At 35.4% G+C, this 26,886-nt stretch overlaps 2 protein-coding genes across 2 annotated transcripts; both read right to left on the bottom strand.

Annotated features, from left to right (window-relative positions):
• Nucleotides 1-14,204: 14,204 nt before the first annotated feature.
• LOC115526393 (olfactory receptor 8K3-like) lies at nucleotides 14,205-18,745 on the bottom strand. Its single transcript, XM_030333798.1, has 4 exons — nucleotides 18,653-18,745; nucleotides 17,614-17,702; nucleotides 15,609-15,618; nucleotides 14,205-15,203 (listed from the first exon to the last, which is right to left on the bottom strand). The coding sequence occupies exons 1-4, from the start codon at nucleotides 18,743-18,745 to the stop codon at nucleotides 14,205-14,207; spliced, it is 1,191 nt and encodes a 396-aa protein (XP_030189658.1).
• Nucleotides 18,746-21,969: 3,224 nt separating this feature from the next.
• LOC115525727 (olfactory receptor 8K3-like) lies at nucleotides 21,970-22,911 on the bottom strand. The gene has a single exon (XM_030333047.1). It carries the CDS (start codon nucleotides 22,909-22,911, stop codon nucleotides 21,970-21,972), a length of 942 nt encoding a protein of 313 aa, XP_030188907.1.
• Between the last annotated feature and the right edge of the window lie 3,975 nt (nucleotides 22,912-26,886).

Below are 26,886 nucleotides of genomic sequence, written 5' to 3'. Positions count from 1 at the left end.
TATGCTACCCATTTCAAAATAACGATCTCATTATTCTGCAGGAGTGTCCTACCAGATGGATGTAATTAATTCTATGTCTGATGAGATACTTGAAGCTCAATGAGATTAAGTCATGCAAAGAGTCTGTGTAGAATGTTGATTAATGTTGTGGTTTTAGAGTTTTGCTTTACGTGTTTTGTTTGCTTTTTTGGTTACTTCATTGGTTGGATATTAGCCCACCAATTACTAGCTGTGTGATTTTTATCAAGTGTTTATATGCTTGTGTTGTGTGAAACTACGGGATAATACACAAACATGAGATAGTACAGAGCCTGATAACAAAGAATGCAAAGTAATTGGTACCACATTTATTGTTATTAGCATGTTTTGAACAATTTTCTTTCTTTTTTTTTTCTTTTCTTTTCTTCTTTTCTTTTCTTTTCTTTTCTTTTCTTTTCTTTTCTTTTCTTTTCTTTTCCTTCCCTTCCTTTCTTTCTTTCTTTCTTTCTTTCTTTCTTTCTTTCTTTCTTCTTTCTTTTTTTTTCTTTTTTAGAGAGCACGATTGGGACAGGGACACTGAGAGGGAGAGAGAGAATCCCAAGCAGGCTGTATGCCATCAGCAACTGCCTGATGCAGAATTCGAAATCATGAACCTTAAGATCATGACCTGAGTCGAAATCAAGAGTTAGATGTCCAACCAACTGAGCCACCCAGGAATCCCTGTTTTGAACAAGTTTCTGATGTGGATTCGTGTTTGCATCCTAGTAACTCATTCAGCCTCACTGAGGAGTTCATAGTTGAAATAGGATTAGGAATAGCAAATGAATTATAATCTTGCATATCCAAACAACTGGGACATGTGCTATCTAGCTATATATTTAACAAACAAATTAGGTTGCGTTCTCGCACAAACTGATTCTCTTTTAATACTGTGGTGTTAATTTTATCATATATCAAATATATGTCCGATGAGCTTATCCAACTCTGTTGCACTAGATATCCCATATCTCTTTTCTCCTACCATTGAATTCAAAAAGAAATTCACAGGTAAGTTCATGATTTAAAAAATCATTGTAGCAAGGCTCACTTTAGAAAAAGTCATTTTCTGAATAAAGTATTTCAGTTAATGTTTCAGTCTGAGATATAATACACTCAATAAATATATCCTTATTTTACAAAAGTAAAAAAAATCAACAACAGGAATTACAGATTGGGTACTATGAACCTGTGCAGTCAGCTTTTGAGAAGGATTTATTTGCATATACCTTTACCTATTAATTTTATTTTCTACTGAAATATTAACTAATGGCAAAGCTAGGGTTGCTTTTTATTTTGGTAAGTACATGCCACAATAATACATACAGTTCTTTTCAAGTATGTTTCTGAAAAGAGATATTTTATAGTTTTATCCAAACAATAAATCCTCAGGGAAAAAATAAAGCTTTCAAAATATACTTGATGTTCATCACTGTATGGTACAATTGGGCTGAGAAACATTATTCCATATTAGTTTTTAAATAGCTACTGAAGTGATTTCGGAATATATTCTGTTGTTTTCTCACTATAGAAATTTGTCTTAAAATTATTTAAACATGGACCATGTTAGGGATACACCATGTCTTCTTATGAGCTCTCAGGGCTCAGTAACAACATCGGTAACAACATCAGTAACGCCTGTTGACATTAGGGAATCTTTCCTTCATGGGGTTTGTCACCCTGGGAGATGTGAAAATCACGAAGGGGACAAACTTGTGTTTCTTGATGCTAAGCAATGTAGGAGGTCTTTCTCAGAGGGGAAAAAATTATCTTTCAAAGACACTTAAGAAGTTTCTTAAGTGGTGTAGAGTTCCTTCTAGTACATTAATTCTACCAGTTATAAGGTAGAAAGCACTCCTCTGTAACCTAAGGTGAAATACAGTCCTCATAATGACTACTGTTTATTCTGTACAAATGCTCACATGGTCCAATTTATCAACAGAGATTCTGGATACCATTGTTTGAGTCATTTCCCTGTCCCTTCCACTTGGCCATCAGTGAGCAGAGATTAGAGTCTTCAGGAAAAGAGAGTAGAGCAGGTATCACTTCAGTCCCAGGTCTGATTGGAATCAGTAAAGCTCCCAAGATACTTGGTCTTCACATTCAGAGTGAGCACTACGTAAATTGTTAGGCTGAACCTACCTGTGTGCAGAGATCTGCTGAGACGCACTTCTAAGGTTCCCTAGGAGGTGCTTTGAAGAGTGTTACAAGTGTCTGAAGTCCCTGAAGGCCCGCACAGTAAATAAGCTTGTTTATGGCTCCAGTCCCCATGCTTGAACACAGGAATTCCCAAGTGAAGTGACTCCTCAGGGAAAGAAAGAGCAAGTACCCAAGGATCCACACAACAATTGCACCCTCAGAGTGAAAATGTGGGGTTAGCCTAGGAACACAGGTGGGTTATCATACTGATTAACAATCACATGCAATGATTCCACCCTTGGTGTGTTTATTTGTTTTGAATTGTCCCCTGTATTGGTTGGAAGTATGGCTGTTGGCTGTGGGGTGGAGAAAATCCAACAGTTAGAAAGCACAGGATTCTGGCCCCAGTGTTGCATTTTACTGTGAATGTTCAGAATGGAACAGAGTGCAAAGCCTCCATTCTGGTGTCAGGAACAACCCTGATGTATTTGCCATAAAACCAGATGATAAACAGCATACATTCAAAACGTGCATCATTGCAAGGACTGAATATCAATTGTTTTATTGAACTTTATAAGGCACCCCATCATATACCTGATCCTACTGCTGGTTTTTGATTAAAAATAACTGATGGAAACTTCATTTTTCATGTAATCTTGTGATCTCTCCTCATGCATGTAAGATACTGTAGTCAAATATTGGTAACATTTTTATTTTACTGTTTGTGTGGGATTTTCTAGTCTGTAAGCTTTTAAGTGAAAAGGGTATATCTAAATAGTTTGCCTTTGTATTAATAGCTTCTAAAATAATACCCAGGAAAGAGTAGGTGTTGCTGACTTACTCCCTGATGGAGTGAATCATGAATAGGTGAATGAGTGAATATAAGATCCATCTTAGAATTCTGAAATAAAGTATGAGGGTGTTTGGGTTTTTTTTGTTTTTTGTTTGTTTTGTTTGTTTTAGTGGCATACTCTAATGTGATTTTCACTTTGGTGAAGAAACAGTTGCAAATTGCAGATCATTCTCTAGAATATTCGCTACTTTAGGGCAGGACGCACTGATCCTTCTTCACCCTGGCATATTCTAGGCTCTACAGTTATTGAAGTAACAGACAAATTCTGGACCATAAAGAGGAAACAACAAAGATTTTTATACATCTGAAGTTATTCATGATAATGAATTTCAACCTTTGAGGGTCTTTACAGAGTCCAAGTACCCACAAGAAGACTGTGTGCTTCCTCTCTAATGACATTTGTCAATTGTCTGTCATGAGACCACAGAGAGTCTGTACCCTGCTCAGTTAACGATGCTTTCACTCCCTCATCAGCTCTGCCAACCTCCCCATCTATTTAGCATTCCCACATTGTTGTAAAATATAAAAATTGTTTACTTTTACATGTTGCATTTTTACTAATGCATTATATTATAGTTTGATCTGTCAATCACACTTAGTATTTATTACACAAGAGGTATTGTCCATTTCCTAAGTTGTAAGTACAATATATAAACATACTTTGGTCAAGCAGATAAAATTCTAAGACAGGACCATTCTGAATCATAAAATTTCCTTTCAAAGTATTTGTAAGAAACATAAATACACACATCTACATACATATACATACACAAACTTATATATGTGCAAGAAATTATATTATAGACACCATAGTTCCACTCTTCACCTTAAATGATAGTATTTTTCTTATATGATTCGTTCTTTTATTTTATTTTAATTTACTTTATTTTATTTTATTTATTTATTTTGAGAAGGAGAACATGGGCAGGGGAGGGGCAGAGAGAGAGAGAAAAAAAGAGAGAATATCAAGCAGGCTCTGTGCTGTCAGTGTAGAGCCCACGTAGGGGCTCAAACCTACCAAACATGAGATCATGACCTGAGCCAAAATAGAGAGTCAGATGCTTAGCTGACTGAGCCAACCAGGCATCCCTATAATTCATTATTTTAAAGTAATACTTTAATTACATATACCTTGAATATGCACTAATCCATTGTCTCCCTTTCCATTCTCTCCACCCCATGTGGAGGCAACAGCTCTTAACTCTATATGACCTCTTTCTCTCTTTCCAACTATTTTTATTTACTTTTTATTGTGATCAAAAAACTTAAAACTTAATATAAGATCTACACTCTTGATCTTTAAGTACACACCACAGTCCTGGCGATCATGGGCACAATGTTTTAAAACAAATCTCTGAAACTTATATTTTTAGATACATAAATTATAATATTATCACGGGTATGTGGCTTTAAAATTTATATAAGTGGATTGGTTATGTTTACTTCATCCTGTGATTGGTACATACATGTGTAATTTAATTTATATGCATTATTGATAATAAATTTTGCCTTTTATATGCAATAAAATAATAACTTCAATTTCTTTATGACATCTTTTCTTTTATAACATTTTAAATTTGGTGCAGTCACATTAGTATATATTTGCAAATTGCCTAACTTTCACAAAATTAATTAACTCTGGGGATTCTACTAATTTTAAGTGCTCTGAAAATATTAGCAAGGTAACTATGTGTTTTCTAAATTAAAACATATTTTTCTTTCATAATGAATATTAAATAGGAATACGATTGACTTCACATAGTCACATTAGTCAATTTTTTATTTAGTTTTACCACATGAATGACTTTTCTTATAAAATTGAATCGCCTTTTATTTTCATTTTTCTATTAATCCTGGCCCTGATCATATCATGTTACCTGCTTTGCCACAGGTAAATTTTATTTTAATTTTGCCATTCATTGTTACTGGTTAACTATATATTTATGTACTTATTAACAAAACACTAGAATTTTGCAGGTATTTCAATTAATTTGTATTATACACTGAATGTCTCTTTCTGCAAGTTCACTTAGAAGTATGCTGGTGCATAGAAGTCAATCTCTAAATATAAGTTGACTCATTTATCCTTGTTTTTCCTTCTGAGAGAATACATAACGATGTTTAATGTTGATAATCTAATTCATAGGAACCCCATAGTACAATAAATTAAGGAAAGGTATGCATAGTTTTTTCCACATCCTTTGTCCTGCATATTTTACATCTTTTTCCTCAAGCTATGGATTGAGGGATTCAGCAGGGGGATAACAGTGGTGTAAAATTTGGACACCACTTTATCAGTGTCAAAGGAGTGACTAGACTCAGGTTGAACATACATAAATATCAGACTCCCGTAGAACACTGGGTCTATTCTCAGTTTGGACCTGCGTTTGGAAAAAAAAAAAAAAAAAAAAAAGCCTTGTGCCTACCCTCATCCTGACTGTGGCTAGCATGATCAACAAGTAAGATCCAAAAACTATCAAAAGGAATAAAATCAAATTAAAAACAGAAAATCGGGGGTCCTGGGTAGCTCAGTTGGTTTAGTGTTTGACCTTTATTTCAGCTCAGGTCATCATCTCATGGTTCATTGGCTTAAACCCTGCTTTAGGCTCTGTGCTCACAGCGCAGAGGATAAGATAACCTATTTCTACCTTTTGTAAAATATGTAATAAGTATTTATCAGAAACCAAAATATTTTCTCCACCCCAGCTGCATTTTTATTATAACTGACATACGCCAAGTGGTTTGTAACAGGTTAGGCATATATTGTATTTTAGGAATCTAGGAAAATATGAGGAGATTGAGAAAATTGGGAGAAAGTGGGGTCATTGGAATTGATTTTACATAACAAAATTTTATAAATATTCCCTTTAGATAAAAGAAACCTCTACTTTAAAGAAGAAATATGTATACTTTATGTATTTTATGTCTACTTTACGTACTTTATGTCTACTTTAAAGAAGAAACAGAATAATGGCAAAGCGAAAGCACACAGACAACTTTATAAATACATAGATGTATATAGAGATATAGGTTTATAGATTCTGAGATGTTATTTTAATTTTTTCTGCACAGTAAGGCTACAAAGAACTCCTACATACTATGAGAATAGCATAAAACACACAAGCATAAGTATAATGAAATCAAAATAGATACAATTGTCCCTAATAAACTACTAATTAAAAAATATCAGAATAGAATGAGGATGGAAGGGTGAAGTAAAAGAATGAATGGTTTAAAAATGGTATTGATGCAGAATTCTATAGAAGGAAAGAAGGAAGCAGGAAGTGAAAGAAGGAGGAAGAAAAAAACTTATGTTGGAATTATACTGAAATTATAGATCAATCCAAAGACACTGGACTTGTTATAGCAGTAGTAAATCCATTCCATGGACATATTTGGTATTCATTTTCATTGATTAAATGCCTTGTTAAATTTTTATACATATTACTGAAATTTTAGATAATTTTTATTAGATTTATTCATAAAATGGGGGAGGTTAGTGGTTTTATAAAATATATCTCTTGATGGAGTTAGATGGCACAGCAGCATGGAAACCCTGAGCTTTTCTCATCTCTGAAATACAGCTAGATCATCACCAATCCAGTTAGAAAACTTAGGAAGTTGATCTGAGGATTAATACAACAATCTGTATAACTTTAGCCACAGAATTTAGCAGTTTTTTTCTTCCTCCAGAATAACAAAATGAAGGAATTCACCACAAAGGGAAGAACAGGAAGAAATGACAGCCAGGGACTTAATCAACATGGATATAAGTAAGATGTCTGAACTAGAATTTAAAGCCACAGTAATAAGAATACTAACTGGGACTTAAAAAAGTGTATAAGACACCAAAGAATCCCTTTCTATGGAGATAAAAGAAACAAAACTAGTCAGGCAGAAATTAAAAATGCTATTACCAAGATGCAGTCTCAAATAGATGCCATGATGGCAAGGATGGGCCAAACAGAGCAGTCAATCAGCAATATAGAAGATAAAAATATGGAAAACAATGAAGCAGAAAAAAAAGGGAAACAAAGGCAAAAGATCACAATATCAGACTTAGAGAAGAACTCTGTGACTTACAAAGGAATAAAATCCCAATATGGGAGCCCCAGAAGATGAAGAAAGAACAAAAGAGGTAGAAGGTTTTTGTGAGCAAATCATAGTGGATAGCTTTCCTAATATGGGGAAGGACACAGACATCAAAATCCAAGAAGCCCAGAGAATTCCCATTAGATTTAACAAAAACCAACCATCACCAAGGCATATCACAAAATACACAGACCAGGAAAGGATGTTAAAAGCATCAAGGGAAAAAAAAAAAAAGTCCTTAACCAAACAGGGAAGACATATTAGGCTCCCAGCAGACCTATCCACAGAAACTTGCCAGGTGGGAAAGGCGTGGCAGGATATATTCAACACGCTGAATTGGAAAAACATGCAGCCAAGAATTCCTTATCCAGCAAGTCTGTCATTCCAAATAGAAGGAGAGATAAAGAGTTTCCCAGACAAACCAAAATTAAAGGAGTTCATGACCACTAGACCAGCTCTGCAAGAAACTTTAAGGGGGACTCTTTGAGTGGAGAAAAAACAAAACAAAACAAAAAAGACCAAAAGCAACCAAGACTGGAAAGAACCAGAGAACTTCACCAGAAAACCCAATTCTACAGGCAACACAATAGCACTAAATTTATATCTTTCAGTACTCACTCTAAATGTAAATGGACTAAATGTTCCAATCAAAAGACATAGGGTATTGGAATGGATAAGAAAACAAGACCCATCTATATACTGCTCACAAAAGACTCATTTTAGACTTAAACACACCTCCAGATTGAAAGTAGGGGGATGGAGAACCATCTATCATACTAATGGTCACCAAAAGAAAGCTGGCCTAACCTTATTTATGTTAGACAAATTAGATTTTAAAATAAAGACTGTAACAGGAGGTGAAGAAGGACATTATATCATAATTAAAGTCTGTCCACAAAGAATATCTAACAATTGTAAAGATTTATGCCCCTAATGTGGTAGAATCCAAATATATAAGTCAATTAATCACAAACATAAAGAAACTCATTGATAATAATACCATAATAGTTGGGGATTTCAACCACCCACTCACAGCAATGGAGAGATTATCTGAGCAGAAAATCAATAAGGAAGCAATGGCCTTGAATGACACACTGGTTCAGATGGACTTAACAGATATATTCAGAACATTTCAGCCTAAAGCAGCAGCATACACATTCTTCTCAAATGCACATGGACATTTGCAGAATACATCAAATACTGGGTCAAAAATTCAGCTCCCAACAAGCACAAAAAGATCAAGATCATACCTTGCGTATTCAGACCACAACACTATGAAACTCCAAATCAATCACAAGATTTTGTGGAAGTATTCATGGAAAGACCATGAATAATTGGATTAAAGCACATCTTACAAAAGAATGAATGGATTAACCAAGAAATTAAAGTGGAGGTTGAAAAGTACATGGAAGCCAATGAAAATGAAAACACAGCATTCCAAAACCTCTGTGATGCAGCAAAGGTGGTCATAAGAAGGAAGTGTATAGCAAACCAGCCTTCATAAAGAAGGAAGAAATTTCTCAAATACATAACCTAAACTTACACCTGAAAGAGCTGGAAAAAAGAACAGCAAATAAAGCCCAAAAGTAGCAGAAGAAGGGAAATTAATAAAGTTTAGAGTAGGAGTTAATGTTTGAAATAAAACAAAACACAAAAAACAGTAGGATCAATCAATGAAAGCAGAAGCTGGTTCTTTGAAAGAATTAACAGAATTGATAAAACCCCTGTCCAGACTGATCAAAAAGGAAAAGCAAAGGATCCAAATAAATCAAATCACGAATGAAAGGAGATCACAACCAATGCCACAGAAATGCAAACAATAATAAGAGAATATTATGAGCAATTATATGCCAACAAATTGGGCTATCGGGAAGAAATGGACATATTCACAGAAACATATACACTACCAAAACTGAAACAGGAAGAAATAGAAAATCTAAACAGGGGGGCCTGGGTGGCTCAGTTGGTTAAGCATCCGGCTTCAGCTCAGGTCATGATCCCACGGTCTGTGGGTTCCCACGGCCCATGCCGGGCTCTGTGCTGACAGCTCCAGAGCCTGGAACCTGCTTCGGATTCTGTGTCTCCCTCTCTCTGCCCCTCCCCTACTCATGCTTTGTCTGTCTCTCTCAAAAATAAATAAACATTAAAAATTTTTTTAAAAAAGAAAAATTTAACAGATTCATAACCAGTAAAGAAATTGAATCAGTAATCAAAAATCAAGAGTCCAGGGATGAACTGCTTTCCAGGGGAATTCTACCAAACATTTAGAGAACAGTTAACAGCTATTCTTTTGAAGCTGTTCCAAAAAATAGAAATGGAAGGAAAACTTCCAAACTCATTTCATGAGGCCAGCGTTACCTTGATCCCTAAAGCAGACAAATATCCCACTGAAAAGGAGAACTACAAACCAACTTCCCTGATGAACATGGATGCAAAATTTCTCAATAAGATACTAGCAAACCAGATCCAACAATACATTAAAAGAATTATTCACGAAGATCAAGTGGGATTTCTTCCTGTGATGCAAGGCTGGTCCAATATCTGCAAATTAATCAATGTGATGCATTATATTAATAAAAGAAAAGATAAGAACCACATGATTCTCTCAATAGATGCAGAAAAAGCATGTGACAAAATATAGCACTCTTTCTTGATAAAAATCCTCAAGAAAGTAAAGGATAGAAGGAACATACCTCAAGATCATAAAGGCCATATATGAAAGACCCACAGCTAATATCATCTTCAATGGGGAAAAACTGAGAGCTCTCCCCTTAAGGTTGGGAACAGGAAGGGATTTCCGGTCTCACCACTGTTATTCAACATAGTGTTGGAAGTCCTAACCTCAGCAATCAGACAGGAAAAAGAAAGAAAATCATCCAAATCAGCAAGAAGGAAGTCAAACATTCACTCTTATTTCACATCATTGTGAATTGAACTATTCTTAACATTAAATTACTTATCCAAACTTATACTTTTCATATATTTCCATAATGTGAAACTTCTCAACCATCTTCAACATCTTTTGTGACAACTTGTTTCAGTCTACACTCGGCCACTTCTTTCTAGGACTGCATAATTCAAATATATTTTCTTTGTGAAAATTATCGCATAGATATTCGGCAAAATCACAGAACAATGACATATTTCTTTGTACTCAGAACATATTTTGTATAAGAGTGACTGTCACTCTGCCAAGCAACTTTTCTCATTTGGCATTTGTTCCAAGATCAGGCTTCCAAGTAAAAGGTCTTTATATCAACTGTAAGTATTTCTAAATAATTCTATTCATTTTTTCTGCTGAAAAAAAGATCCAGGAATATCTAAAAGCATGCTTCCCTTTTTCTTTGTATCATGTCTGTGCATCTGCACAATAGTTATTTGTTGTTGTCTGCAATGATGTACAAGGGGCAGCCTTTAAAACCTTTATTCATTCCTACGGAGAGTTTGCCTTCTAATCTGAGCCATACGTACAACAATAACAGATATTTTTCTCACGCTGCACGAATTCTTTTTAAAAATCACTTACATGTGTATTTCCAATGGAGCTTAGCACTTATAAAATTTCTGACTTTACTGAAAGTACGCTGGTCTTGAAGGGAAGGGACTTGGGAAGTAACTGCCTTTCCCAATTCATAGAACTTGAAAAGAGTAAAACCTTCAATTGAAGTATTTTGTTGAACTTTCTTCTTACTGTCATAAAAGACATATAGCATAAAATGTACCATTTTAATGATTTTAGCTTTTAATTTGTAAGTATATATTTGTGTCATTAGATACATACCTACTGTTTTGCAAACATCATGGTTATCTACCTCCAGAACATTCTCATCATTCCAAACTGAAACTCTATACCCAGGAAACATCTATACCCATTCTCTTTTCTTCCATCATGTTGCAACTACTGTTTCTGCTTCTATGGATTTTACAGTTCTAGCTTCCTCACATAAAGGAAGTCATATGAAATAAATAAATACATAAACATTATCTCTTTTTCAATTTTTTCTAATTATTATGGGTGGGATATAGAAATAAAGTTGATTTTTTGTAATTTGTTTCATATTCAGCAAATTTTATAAATACATGTATTATTTTTAATAAATTATTTATAGTTTTTTCTATGTAGTTAAGACATCAAAAAAAATTTTTTTAATGGTAGTGTGTGCTTTCCCATCTATCTTTATACTTTTTATTTCCTAACGTGGTGAACCAGCTACAATGTCCAATATATACTGAATATAAACGGTGAGTCTGGATCTCCTTGTCTTAGGAGTGTTCAGAGGAAAATCTTTAATGTTTCAGTATTATATTACAAGTTTTCTGTAGGTTTTTAAAATGTAATAATATGTACCCATGATTATGATATCATACAAGTATTTTCACTACCTTCAATACCTCTGTGTTCAATCGATTTATTCCCCCACATGCAGGATTTTTTTAGATATTATTTATAACACCAGTTTCTACTATCCTGCTCAGCGAGGCAGTTTATTACAAATCAGCGTTGAATTTCATCATAAACCTGTTAAGGATGTTGAATTATGTGATTTATGTAATGGGTTTTCGTGTGTGAAATCAGCCTTGCATTCTTGCCTACATGCAGTACTCCTCAACTGTATCAAACATTCTAAACCAAAATGGGTCACTTGTATAAAGTGCCAAGTGAGTACAGCTCAATCTCATTTATATTTTCATAAGCCAGTGTAATTTCGGGAGAGCCTGGTGTCTTTCATTAATATTATATCCATTCATTCTTCACCTCCCTGGCCTTCTTCGCTTATTCCGAGTCGTGAAGATATTTTCCTTTTGTTCAAGAAATGTTGTGGTTTTGGGGCACCTGGGTGGCTCAGTCTGTTAAACAGCTGACTCCTTATTTCAGCTCAGGTCATAATCTCATGGTTCTGCTGGTGAGAAGAAGCCCTGTGTCCATCTCTGCACTGACAACCGGGAGCCTGCTTGGGATTCTTTCTCCCTCTCTCTCTGCCTCTCTCGCATTCACACATGTGATCTCTTTCTCTCAAAATAAGTAAATAAACATTTAAAAAATAATCTAGCTTTATTAAAGGAAGTTGTACCTGTCATTAGATTCATCTTGTGGGGCATTGCCTGGCTGTTTTAAATCTCTTGGCTTGCCGTATAAATTTTGATATCAACTGAAATATTTAAAAGTACTATTGGGATTGTACTGTTACTGTGTTAAATCTATAGGATATCTTAAGGAGAACTGACCTCATCACAGCATTTACTTCTTCCAAACAATGGACATGATGTACTCCTACATCTATGTTTTCTTTAATAACTGAGCAAGTCTTTTGTAATTTCTAACCACAAAATCATGTAAATTGTTTATTAGATTTTCTCCTAACTATGAGACAATTTTTTTCAGGTGTAATTGATAGTTTAAAATTTTATTTTTAAGCAGCACTCTCAACAATAGCCAAATTATGGAAAGAGCCTAAATGTCCATCAACTGATGAATGGATAAAGAAATTGTGGTTTATATACACAATGGAGTACTACGTGGCAATGAGAAAGAATGAAATATGGCCCTTTATAGCAACATGGATGGAACTGGAGAGTGTTATGCTAAGTGAAATAAGCCATACAGAGAAAGGCAGATACCATATGTTTTCACTCTTAGGTGGATCCTGAGAAATTTAACAGAAACCCATGGGGGAGGGGAAGGAAAAAAAAAGGAGGTTAGAGTGGGAGAGAGCCAAAGTATAAGAGACTCTTAAAAACTGAGAACAAACTGAGGGTTGATGGGGGGTGGGAGGGTGGGGAGGGTGGGTGATGGGTATTGAGGAGGGCATATTTTGGGATAAGCACTAGGTGTTGTATGGAAACCAATTTGACAATAAACTTCATGTATTGAAAAAAATAAAAAAATAAAGGCAAAAAAAATAAAATTTTATTTTTACCTGTTTATTACTAGTGGATAGCAAAATAATTGATCTTTCATTTGGAAACTTTATATGTACTAACCTTGCAAAATTTAGTCATTATTTTCAGTGTATCAGCTTGAAGATATTTTTGAATTTTTAATATATACAATTATGAATCTTACAAACAATAATACTTTTATTTATGCTTTCCTCAGCATGCATATAGTCACAAATCATAATTTCACAGAAATCTACCCATGCAAGCAATAGTCCAAGGCTGAAACAATGTTAGTTGTTTCATCAGTGGATGAACTCATTGCAGATGTGGTAGACATAGTGAGAGAACTAGAATCAGAAGTGGAGCCTGAAGATGTGAATGAATGGCTGAAATCTCAAGACAAAACTTTAATGGATAAAGAATTGCTTCTTATGCATGAACCAAGAAAGTGATTTCTTCAAGTGGAGTCTACTCCTGGTGAAGATGCTGTAAGGTTGTTGAACTGGCAACAGTGGATTTAGAATATGGATTTAGAATATGACACACACATGGTCGATAGAGCAGTAGCAGGGTTTGAGAAGATTGACTCCATTTTGAAAAGAAGTTCTACTGTGATTAAATGCTATCAAACAGCATCACATACTACAGGGAAGTTATTCATGAAAGGAAGAGTCAATCAATGCAACACACTTCACTGTTGTCTTATTTTAGGAAATTACCACAGTTGGGGTGCCTGGTGGCTCAGCTGGTTGGGTGTCTGACTCAGCTCAGGTCATGATATTGCCATTCAGAGTTTGAGCCCTGCATCAGGCTCTGTGCCTGTTTTGGATTCTGTGTCTCCTCTCTCTCTCTCTGTTCCTCCCCTGCTCATGCTCTGTCTCTGTCTCTGTCTCTCTCTTAAAAATAAAGAAACATTTAAAAATTTTTTTAATTAAAAAAAACCAGAAGATACTACAGTCACCCTAACCTTTGGCAACCACCACCCTGACCAGTAAGCAGCCATCAAGATGGAGGCAAGACCCTCTAGGCAAAATATTATGACTTTGAAGGCTCAGATGACAGCATTTTCAAGCAATACAGTGGTTTTTTTTTTAAAGTATACACATTGTATGATTACCTTTAATGCTAAAAAACACTTAACAGACTATAATACAGGGTCAACATAACTTTTATATGTATTGGACAACCAAAAATTCATTTAATTTGGTTTACTGTGAAATTTGCTTCATTGTGGTGGACTGGAACCAAACCTGCAATATCTCTGAAGTATGTCTATATTTGCACACTTTCTCCAAGTTCTTCGTAGGGCATTTTTCACCTCTTTGTTCCTCAAGCTGTAGATCATTGGATTCAGCATGGGTATAACCAACGTGTAAAATAAGGCGGCCATATTATCAGTATCAAAGGAATGAGTAGATTTCGGCTGCACATACATAAAGAATAGAGTGCCATAGAATAAGGCAATCACTGCCAGATGGGATCCACAGGTGGAGAAAGCCTTGTGCCTGCCTTCTGCAGAGTTCATCCTGAAGATGGCAACAGAGATTAGAATGTAGGACACAAGGACTGTGAGAAGGGATGACACCAAATTAAAAGCAGAAAAGATCAGAATTATCAATCTAATTTCATCGGTGCCTGAACAGAGCAAAGCTATCAATGGTAGACTGTCACAGTAGAAATGCTTGATGACATTATAATCACTAAATGATGAAAGGAAAATTTTCATGATGGTCAACAAAGACAAAGAGACACTATAGAGGTAAGGCATTACCACTAGCACCTGACATAATCTTTGTGACATAACAGCTGTGTAGAGCAGAGGGTTACGGATGGCCACATAGCGGTCATAGGCCATTGCTGACAGAATGAAAATTTCATTAATGATAAAAATACTGAAAAAAGTGAGTTGGGTGGCACACCCATTGAAGGAGATTGTATGTTGATCTACAGCATAGTTTACTAGCATTTTGGGTCCCACAGCTGTTGAATAACCAAGATCAGTGAAAGCCAGGTGTCTGAGGAAGAAGTACATGGGTGTTTGTAGCCTAGAGTCTATCTTGGTGAGGATGATCAAACCCAGATTACCCACGACTGAGACCAGATAAACAGTGAGGAGTGGTCCAAATAATGGAGCCTGCAGCTCAGGGAGTCCTGTGATTCCCATTAGAATGAATTCTTTCAACAGTGTTAGATTTTGTTTGTCTGTACAGGCCACTCGGGAAACCTATACTGGGAATAAATACAAAAATAATCATTAACTTTCATGACATGACTGAGAGGACCATTTTAATAATGATTAAAGGCCTAAATCTTTCATTATGGCCTGTGGCCGTAATTGTCTGTTCCAGCACCTAGCAGCTCATTTCTCTCTTTCTCTCCCTTCCTCTCTCTTTCTCTCCCTCTCTTAGCTTAGCTGAGCTCTTTATAGCTTTCTTAGATATGACAGCAAAATAACAAACAACAAAGTTAAAATCTCCTAAATTGGATTTATCAAAATGTAAAAAACAGACAAGTTGTATGCATTAATGGACATTATTACGGAATGAAAAATTAACTCATATAATGAAAAAAATTGTCAATCTTCTATCTGGTAAGTGTCTAGTATATAAAATATACAAAGGACTCTTACAGTCCAATATCTAAATGAAAAATTACCCAAATTAAACAAAAAAAAAACAGGCAAAAAAGTTGAAGGACATTTCTTACAGAAGATATGTGAATGGACATCGGCATATGAAAAGATATTCAACATCATTAGCCATGAGGGCAATGCAAATCCACACCACAAGGAGATACCACTTCGCTTGTCATAAGGTGGCTTAAAAAAGAAAAGATAAGAAAAGAAAAAAAAATCACAAAGGTTGACAAGGGTATAGAGATAAGAATCCTTGTGTATTAATGGGAAGGTAAAACAGTACAGTCACTATGGATGGAGTTTGACGGTGACTCCATACGTCAAGCTAAGAATTACCATTCTGATCCAGTAATTCCTTTCCAGATGTGTACCCCCAAAGTACCGACAACCACAAGAGTTCATACAAAAACTTTGCAGGTAAATGTTCATGACAGCATTCGTAAGAGTTACACCAGTTCATGATAGTCAAAACGTGCTAAGCAAAAGAAGCCAAGTATAAAAGGGCACATCTGTGCGTATTATATTATATAATTCCATTATATGAAATATCCAAAAGAGATGAATCCATAGAGAGAGAAAGCAGATTAGCGATCAGGAACACTAAATTCATTCTCAGGAGACAATACAGTTAGGGACATATTTCGGGTGGATATTAAAAGCATCATAAATCTCACGGAATAAATGAGAATATCAGAGTGTGTGCTCTCTTTTAAATCCATGCTACTAAATACAAGTCCCCTTATATATGAGAAAAGATATGGCGTGTTTCTAATTATCTTTAGAGTTCTATGTAAAACACTAAACTTTATTTTACGTGGTTCTATTTACATTACTTTGTATGATTATTGAAGGTAACCTGGTTCTTACCTTTTAGATCTGTTTTTTTCCCTCCCAACTTTTCTTCGAACATGTAAAAAACACAATGAGATTAGCGTTGGACCTTCACTACAAAACTACCCTAAGGATAAAGGTGAGAGAATTAAATTATTCCCCAGCCCTGCCCCCTCCTATTGCCAAATACATCTTTTTACACTAAATTAGGTGACAATGAGTATATTCAACATGGAAGGTCAACAAAATATAGATTTAAATGTATATACTTACACATCAAAGTAATTTTCAAGGGGGAATAGAGTTTTAGAAAAAAAACTATTAAATAAGTGGAAAATACACTGTAATTGTAATCAAAATACATATTACTGCTTTAAAAATTTGCAAGAATTCTTCTTTATTGAAATTTGTATGTGCACATATTTTAATCTTAATTCCAATCTACATGAGATGTGCTTTTCATTATTTAAGGGATAATCTGATGGCATTTCAGAGACTATTCCAAAGCTTACAGGTAAGGAAGAGGGGCAATCCTGTTGTTAATCAGATGTTACGGGGTGATGGAGGCATTACGTACTGATATCAATGCTTTAATAGTTTGCTTTCACCTCACTTCCAACTAAAAGGGATGGTTTGAAAATGACATTGATAAATTTGGGAAACACATGATGTATTTGAAACAGAGAAATTGCAAGTGTTACAAACACATTGAGGCAATCCTTTTACTTTAGAGGGACTGGAAACCACTATGGAAATGTGTGATTTGAGTTAGAAATTCTGAAAATATCCAATTAACTACGCATAATAGTATCATATTTGACATTTTACTAAGGGTCCAAGTGAAAGAAACTAAACAGGAAAATCTTAAGGTCTTGGGTGTGAATTTCTTAACCAATTCCCTTTTCAGAGATTGCTTTTTTTTTCCCCCCACTATTCAATGATTACAACCTTGCTGCATCTTAGCAAACGTCTAGCTTTCACCAAAAATTATAATAAAGATGTTTACAACCTTGTATTTGCCCAGAAACTTCAGCTAACAAAAGAGAACTGTTAAAGAGATAATTAAATCATGGAAGCGGCTGGGGGTTTGGGGACAATAATGTAAATGGGAGGTGGGGTCCTGAAGAGTCACTAGACTCAGAGTTAGTCACAGCTACAGTGTGCTCACCTGCGAGGTGGAAAATCTCTGGGCTCCCATTTGTTCATGGCACAACCCAGTAAGGATTTATGGATGACTTTACTCCTTTGAGTCTCTCCCTGAGGAGAAAGAATACAAGCTAATTATGCCTCAAGCGTTTGAAAATATCAAACAAAGGTGCGGTATATCTCCTAATTCTACAGGACATCTTTATATTCCCCTGAAAATAAAGTTATGTTAGATACCTTTCCACAATGTCTCCTGGTAAAGTCTTTCTACTGTAACCCAGCGATCTGGAATCAAATCGTTTTATTTGTAGGAAAGATGTTTTCATTGTTCTTGCAACCCTTAATGATCTTCTTCTACTACAATGGCTTTTTATGAGTTTATCTCTGGGGGCAGAATGAAGATGATTGAATGATGCTTACTACATCATTAAAAAAATTTACAAGTAAAAGTAAAAATTTACAAGTACTTGTTTTCCCCTTTTTTGTGGTGTTTTAACTTATTTAAACATAATATACTTATTAACAAATGCATGCATCATACATTTTTGCAAATTCAAGACAACTGTGTAATCAGAATCCAGATCAAACAGCTATGATGATAGTAAAATTGAAACATTACCAGGACCCCAGGAGAATCCTTCAGTCTGCTGTCTGCGATGAACTGTCCCCTTAAACACACACACTCACATGTGCACACACACATGAATAATTCTTTTTCTGCCTGCTAACAATGTGAATTATTTTTATCTATTTTTGTTACTTTTATTTTTTTTAATTTTTTAAAACGTTTTATTTATTTTTAAGACCGAGAGAGACAGAGCATGTGTGGGGGAGGGGCAGAGAGACAGAGAGAGAGAGAGAGAGAGAGAGAGAGAGACAGAATCTGAAGCAGGCTCCAGGCTCTGAGCTATCAGCACAGAGCCTGAAGCGGGGCTCGAACTCACGCACTGGGAGATGGTGACCTGAGCCGAAGTCCGCCGCTCAACGGACTGAGCCACCCAGGCACCCCTGTCATGTATTTTTTTAAGGATAATAAGTTATAGTTTATAAAAACATTTTGCCCTGATATAGAGAAGAATTTCTTGAAAATGGTAATTAAAAACAGCTACTCCCACATCCTTGATGTCCACACCAATACCTTTTGTCATCTTCATATTGTATTTCTTTTCTACTCTTTATGGATTTGGAACAGTTACCTTTATATTATGCTTACAAATCCTTTGTCCGCGATTTGTCTGATTATGTAGGTCTGATAAAAGTATCCTCTCCCTCAGGCATCTAAGGGTGCCTGGGTGGCTCAGTTGGTTGAGCATATGACTTTAGCTCAGGTCATGATCCCGCCCTCCATGGGTTCAAGCCCCAGGTGGGGCTCTGACAGTTCAGAGCCTGGAGACTGCTTTGGATTTTGTGTCTCCCTCTCTCTCTGCCCCTCCCCCACTCATTCTCTGTCTCTCTCTACTTCTCAAAAGTGAATAAATGTTAAAAAAAAAAAAATACTCCCTTGGGCATCTGGATGGTTTAGTTGGTTAAGAGTCTGACTCTTGATATTGGCTCAGGTCATGATCTCATGGTTTGGGAGTTTGAGCCTCGTGTTGGGCTCTGTGCTGACAGATAGGGATTTTCTCTTCTCTCTCTCTCTGCCCCTCCACACCCTCTAAAAAAAAATTTAAAAAAAAGCATCTTTTCCCACTGTTAGAGTTTCCTTCTCATACTATTAATTGTGATGAACATAATTTCTTAAGTCAGTGCAATGAATCATTTTAAATCTTAGATAACCATTGTTTTATGAAGTCTGTTTAAAATGCTTTATATATTTCAATATCTCCAAGATGTTTCACTATTCTTTCCTTTTAGATGTTTGTATTTCACATTGAGATCTTTAATCAAGTAGAATTGAGTCTGTATAGGGACTGGGTACGCGCCCAGATCTTTTTTTTCTCTCCAAATAAATATACAAATTGCCTAAGAGTATTTATGGAAAATATCGTTCTTCCTCTTTGAGAAAATAGTGATGCATCCATCATAAGTTAGGTAACAGTGTATTTGTAGATCTGTTTCTGAAGTCACTATTGTATTCCATCAATCATTTGGTCCGTTTTCTGGACAATGTTCTCTTTCCTTTTTTTTTTTTTTTTTTTTTTTAATTGCAGTGTAATTGACACACAATGTACGTTAGTCTCAGATGTAAAACACAGTGAATCAACGTGTTTATCCATTATGTTATGCTAACCACAAGTGTAGCTACCACCTGTCAGTACCATTGACTATATTTTCTATGCTGTACCTTTTATTCCTGTAACTTAACTCATTCCATAATTGGAAGCCTGTATCTTCCTCTTCCCCCCACCCCGGCCTTTTTGCCTATCCCCCATCCCCCTCCTCTCTGGCAACCATAAATTTGTTCTCCGTATTGATAGGTCTACATCTGACTTTGCTTGTTTGTTGATTTGATTGTTTTTAGATTCCGTATATTAGTGAATCATATGGTATTTGTATTTCTCGGTCTGGCTTGTTTCGCTTACCATAATACTTCCTGTGTCTACCCATGTTGGCACAAATGGTAAGATCTCATCCTTTTTTTTGTTTTTTACATTTATTTATTTTTGATAGAGAGACACAGAGCACAAGTGGGGGAGGGGCAGAGAGAAGATGAACCAGAATCCCAAGCAGGCTTTGTGCCATCGAGCACAACGTGGGGCTCGAACCCATGAACCATGAGATCATGACCTGAGCCAAAGTCGGATGCTTAACCAAGATCTCATCCATTTTAAGGCTGAGTAATATTCCATTGTGTATAAATTCCACATCTTCTTTATTCTATCATCTAACAGTGGCTACTTGGGCTGATTCCATATTTTGGCTGATGTAACTACTACTGCAGTGACTATAGAGGTGCATATAATTTTTGAATTAGTGTTTTTGTATTCTTTTATATTCTTAGGGTAAATACCCAGTAATGACATTCTTGGATCATGTGGCATTTTCATTTCTAAATTTTAGAGGAACCTCTTAAGTTGTTAGAGCCACTATTTCCACAGCGGCTATACCAATTAGGAAAAAAGAAATTTAATTACTATAGCTTTGTAATAGGTCATGAAATCTGGTAGTATAACTCCTGTAACTTTAATCTTTCTTCAAACTATCTTTGTATTTTTGGCATTTTGCCTCTCTTAATTAAGTTTATAATCAGCTTCCATAATTCTAAAATAAAGAAGGAAAAAGAATGAAAGAATGAAGAAAGGAAGATTAAAAAATAGTTTCTATAATAATTTAAAACAATCTAGTTTATTAATGTTTACACATTAAAATAATATTGCTTAATTAAAAAAATTGGTATCTGTTATTGGAATGCCTCTGTATTCTTTCTTCTATAATATTCTAGATATTTGGATTTCCACGTAATCTTTAAAATCAACTTGACTATTAAAAAATGCTGCTGCAGTTTGGATTGTTACTACATTAAATATATAGAATAATTTAGGGAAAACTACCATGCAACATTTACTTCTTCTCAGCAATGGTATGGTATATGCTACATTTATGACTTCTTTAATAATTCAGTAATGTTTTTATAGTTCATAGCAGAGATGTGATGCAACTTGCTCATTAAATTTTCCCTAAGTATTATAGACTTTTCATTTCTAGTGTAATTGATAGTTTAAAACTTTACTTTTACCTTTTTTTTGTTATTGTAAAGCAAAAAAACAAATCTGATCTTTAATATGCTGACTTAATGTGCACTAACCTTGCAAAATTCAGTTATTATTTCTAATGTTTCAGCATGAACAGTTTTTGAAATTTTAATGTAAACAATTATGCCGCCTGAAAATAAATACACTTTTATTTCTGCTTTCCCCAAGCATATACAGGTACACATATCGCTTAATAAAAGCTGAGATGCTTCCCACAACAAGAGGATAGAGTTCAAGTGTCATTAAGGTAGATATAATTGATTATTCATTATTGTGTGTATTTCCCCCAACAGGAACAATAGTTGCCATCTTCTATATGCCATATGCCATTGTGGTGGGGACTAGCATTTGTTTAACATTTAGGCAAAGACATTAGAAAGCCTTTTAGATAATAATATCTAAGGGGAGATGTATTACAACAAACCCAAGAAACAATACAAGTTGTCTTCAATTGTAACATAAGTACTTAGGAATGTGAGAATAGTAGTCTGGACTTCAGTCACCTCCACTGAGACCAAAAATGATATCAGAAGGATCATCATTACTGAAACATCTATACATTGAAAATGGGAAAAACAATTCTAGTTTTCCGTGACTTTTATACATTAGTCCTTTCTAAGGCCTATGGCATATAATCAACAATAGTCTATAAACTAATTTATTGTATACGTAGTTCACAGTGAACTCTACATAGGCAGTTTGTGCAGATTTTTCCATATCCGACGCAGGGCACCTTTTACCTCTTTGTTCCTCAAGCTGTAGATCATGGGATTCAGCATAGGTATTATCAAAGTATAAAATACAGAGGCAATTTTATCAGTATCAAAGGAATGACTGGATTTGGGTTGCACGTACATGAAGAATAGCGTTGCATATAATACAACGACCACTGTCATATGGGATCCACAGGTGGAGAAGGCCTTGTGCCTGCCCTGTGCAGAGTTCATGCTGAGGATGGCCATCAGGATCAAGATGTAGGAGACAAGCACTATCAGAAGAGAAGACACCAAATTAAATGCTGAAAAGATCAGTATTATCAACTCAATGTCACGTGTGCTTGAGCACAACAAAGTTAATAAGGGAAGATTGTCACAATAAAAATGTCTAATGACATTATGGTCACAAAAGGATGACATAAAAATCTTTATGGTGGTTATCAGAGAAAGAAAGGCACTGTAGACATAGGGGACAGCCACCAGCACCCAGCACACCTTTTGTGACATAACAACCATATAAAGCAGAGGATGACAGATGGCCACATAGCGGTCATAGGCCATTGCTGACAGAATGAAAAGCTCGCTGATGATGAACAAGATGAAGAAAGCCAGCTGTGTGGTGCACCAGTTATAGGGGATTGTGTTTTGATTAGCTATGAAATTGACTAACATTTTTGGTCCTACAGTTGTTGAATAACCCAGATCAGTGAGAGCCAGGTGTCTGAGGAAGAAGTACATGGGTGTTTGTAGCCTGGAGTCCACCTTGGTGAGGATGATCATGCCCAGGTTGCCCACCACTGAGATCACATAGATGCTGAGGAAGAGTCCAAAGATGGCAGCCTGCAGCTCAGGCCGGTCTGTAATTCCCATTAGGATGAATTCTGTTAGCACTGTTTGATTTGGTTGGTTCATCCTGGCCATGAAGGAAGAATGCTGTGGGAGAAACATCACAAGAGTCCTTGAGATTCTGGAGACAGCATCTGTTCCCATTTTAGAACCCAAAGTCATTATGGGTAAGACAAATCCAAGTTTTCAGATGAGGTGACTTAAGGGGCGCCTGAGTGGCTTAGTCACTTAAGCGTCTGACTTCGACTTAGGTCATGATCTCACAGTTCGTGGGTTTGAGCCTTATGTCTGGCTCTGTGCTGGCAGCTCAGGGCCCGGAGCCCGCTTTGGATTCTGTGCCTCCCTCTCTGTCTGCCCCTTCCCGACTCACGCTCTGTCTCTGTCTCTTAATTAAACACTAAAAAAAAATTTAGATGAGGTGACTTGAAACAAGAGTCACCGCCAACATTGAAGCTGGAACCAAATTTAGAAAGTGTTATAACCTAAGATATATAGTAGCCATTTTTTTGTGTGCCAAATGCTAGCTACAATTATCAAATATATACAACCCCTTTATGACTCTGTCAACAATGCATCATTAGAAACGTTTGATCTTGAGTGGGAATCCTGATATCTTTTTTAGAAATGTTTTTCGCTTAAAAACTGGAAGGAATTATAATAAAAGGAATGCCCTCTACTCCTTGCCCTTGCAACCTTAGTCTCAACCTCCAGAGAAAACCATGATTAACTAATTGAATAGACTTTGATTTACTTTCTCTGCATACTAATGGTATTCCCCTTCCACCATTCATTTATTTTTGAAATCATATTATCATTTCAGTATGCTTTTATGAGCTTTAAATATTGTTGATGATTTTTTGAGGATAGACAAGATAGCTATTTTGCAGAAGTCCCCAACATGTGCACTGTAACATACATAAGTAACTTTTATTTTCTCTAGAACAGTGCATGTGAAATTTCAGCACATGTATGTGTTTTTTTTTTAGTTTATGATTTTTGCTGTGTTGCATACCAAGTGAGACCTGCATTTAGAAGTTACTCAATATGAAAAAAACACTAGGTGTCATTCTCACATTTGCTTTGACCTAAGAACTAATACCTCTGATGTTGGCTTAATGTTATAGTTACAGTTTTCTAGCACATATTAAAGCAAATAAAAATTATTAAAATGTATTTGTTAATGTACCCCCTAAAATTATCCAGAAAACTGCTATAAAATAGTGATTCAACAAAGAGAAATGTCACTCCAAAGTAGGCAGTGCTATTTCAAATGACTTAGAGACTGGAAAATAATATTGCATGGAATATATTTACTATATTTTAATTTGAATACAATTCTTACCCCTTTATTTCATCTTCCATAAAAATACATAAAATGGTTGGTTCTAACACATTGAATTTAAGGATTGAACTTTATCTACCTCTACTTTTCCAACTCTTTTCTCCTTCAGATTGTTTTTAAAGGTAGGTGCTTCCAAAGTTTTGTGGGGAAAAAAATCATTTCAAACTCTCCAATATATAAGATGTGAGGACTACAGTGTGACTCATTCTAGGAGGCACAAAATCTTGATTTAAAAAATAAAAATATAATTAAAAAAACCACAATATATTCAGGCCTATAATTTCACTTATATAGATATAAAACCCTAAACAATACTAATATATTATTGGTATCACTTTTAAAAATGTATAAGAATTATAAAACATTTATTCAAGCTGTGTTGATTCCATGTTTGGCTGGAAGGATTAATTTTGGAAAATCTATAATTAGAATTCACCACATTATCAGAATGAATTAGAAAACAAAATGACCATTTGAGTAGATGAGGAATCAATAATATTTAGGATAGATAAAAGATATAAAACTTAAGAATAAAAAGAAAATTCCATAATGGTAGGATATCTTATAAAAACTAGGCAGAACCTACTTTTAAAAGGAGAAAAATTAAAATATTTTATGGAAACATTATAGAAGCCTTAAATAAATTAGTACAAATACTATGTTCCTAGATTGCATAATGCACTGACAAAATGTCAATTCTGCTGAAATTAGTCTATTTTCTCGATGCCCTTACAATTGAAATCTAAGGATATTTGTAGAATTTGCAAATGATTTCAAAGGCATTGAGAAAATACAAATTATATGGAATAAGCAAGACATTTTGAAAAGACCAAATGGTAAAATTATAAAGCTGTAATTATTGAAACAATATGGCATACATCAGTGGAACAGAACAAGGACTTCAGGAAAAGATCCATGAATGTATAGAACTATAGTTTATGACTGAAGTAGCATGCTAGGACAAGCATGCAAAATCGAACTATTCAGTGGAGCTAGGGAAAATGTTTATCCCTCTATAGGATGAAGAAATCGGATATTTGCTCATCCTTACAAGGTCAAGGACTTAACATTATAAGAAAAGGTTAAACTTTTATAACCTTAAAATGTTAACCTTTTATAACCTTAAAAACTAGAACCTCTGGTTGCCCACAAATAAAAAATTCAAGTTTAATTTGGGAGGTAAAACTACTTCACAAAATTTTCTCTACCCAAAAATCTATTCAAATTAACAAAATATCGACAGCAAAGCAATAACAAACATTCACTAGCGACAACCAAACAAATGACAAAGTCTAATGCCTGAAGCTACAAAAATTATACCCAAAGAAAGGACTAATCCACAGTAGTTCGTACAGTTGGCCAAACCTCTTCATCCCAACATCCATTTTATTGTGATTTTACAAACCCTGGAGTTCTTCTGAAATTCAATGGAGTAAGTATTAAGTGGCCCTCCTCCCACCAGCCCTAACCAAGCACTGCCTGAAAAGAAACAAGGAAATTGAGCATCACACCTGACTCTTATTAGATGAAAGCAGAAACTCGAGAGCTGTACCAGTACCAGGAGGATGGACATGAGTCCCAGGATGTTCTCTTATGCAAATGTAAGCACCCAATCTCAAGTCGATATTCTGTAACATTTTGCCAATAGCCTCAACTGAAATAAATGGGTTGGTTACATGGAGAACATTGCTCTCCCACTCAGAGGAGGGAGGGAAAGAGAGAGGGAGGGAAGGAGAGAGGGTGACTTTAAGCTGAGCTTGCAAAAAATGCTGACTCCCCCTTCAGGATGTTTATTGTCTAGAATCTCAACATAAATGTAGGAATAATGACAAATAAAAATGACGTTCCTTATCACCTTCAATGAACATAATAATAGTGGTAAGCATATGCCATTACTCCAAAGAAACCTGGTTATGAACAGACGTTATTAATATACCTGATAGAATCTACTGAGTCTGGAATTGGTGACTATATTCATATCTTTCATTTAAATTGGAGACAGCCATCAAAAATTATTGCTGCAGCTAATCTAGCAATCATTATAATCAGTGACATCTACTTACCCTAAGCGAGGACTGGCTTCTTGTTCCCCCATGCGATTATGAGCCTGACTGCTGTGAGAAGAATTTATGAGTGTCCCCTCCCTTCACGACATTCCCCTGGGAGCTTGAATGCACTTCTTGGTTATTCCCAAAGCCTCGGAGAACAGGAAATGATGCTACTGGTGTTTGCTAATTATCCAGAGTAACTTTGATTTCTCTATTCAGGAAATGTTTTTTGTTTGTTTGTTTTGTGTGTGCGTGTGTGTGTGCGTGTGTGTGTGTGTGTGTGTTTACACCTACAGTTCACCTGCTTTTATTAGTTGTTATTTTTATTGCATTTACTCAGGTATCTGGATTTAATAGATTATTTCTTATATGTCTTAATCACCTACAAAGTACATATTTTCGGCATTTCCTGCAAAGACTTCTTCCACATTTTATATCTGAGGATAAAGACACAATTATCCAAATATGGCCTATAGGGTTTTAAAAGATTCAGAAGGAATAAAAGTTATGAATATGTGTGTAACTCCTATATTTATTTCTTTTTCTAACCTCAAGGAGTAAATTGAGTTCATGACACCTTAATTCCACATCCATGTATATCTTGAGTACTAATTTTCCCTCTCCACTTGTATTTCTCTTCTCCACATAGGT

Source organism: Lynx canadensis, chromosome D1 (genome assembly GCF_007474595.2).
Source record: "Lynx canadensis isolate LIC74 chromosome D1, mLynCan4.pri.v2, whole genome shotgun sequence".
In the NCBI taxonomy this organism is placed as follows: Eukaryota; Metazoa; Chordata; class Mammalia; order Carnivora; family Felidae; genus Lynx; species Lynx canadensis.
Note: the sequence above shows the minus strand (reverse complement) of the source record. Positions and strands in the feature narration are given on the sequence as shown.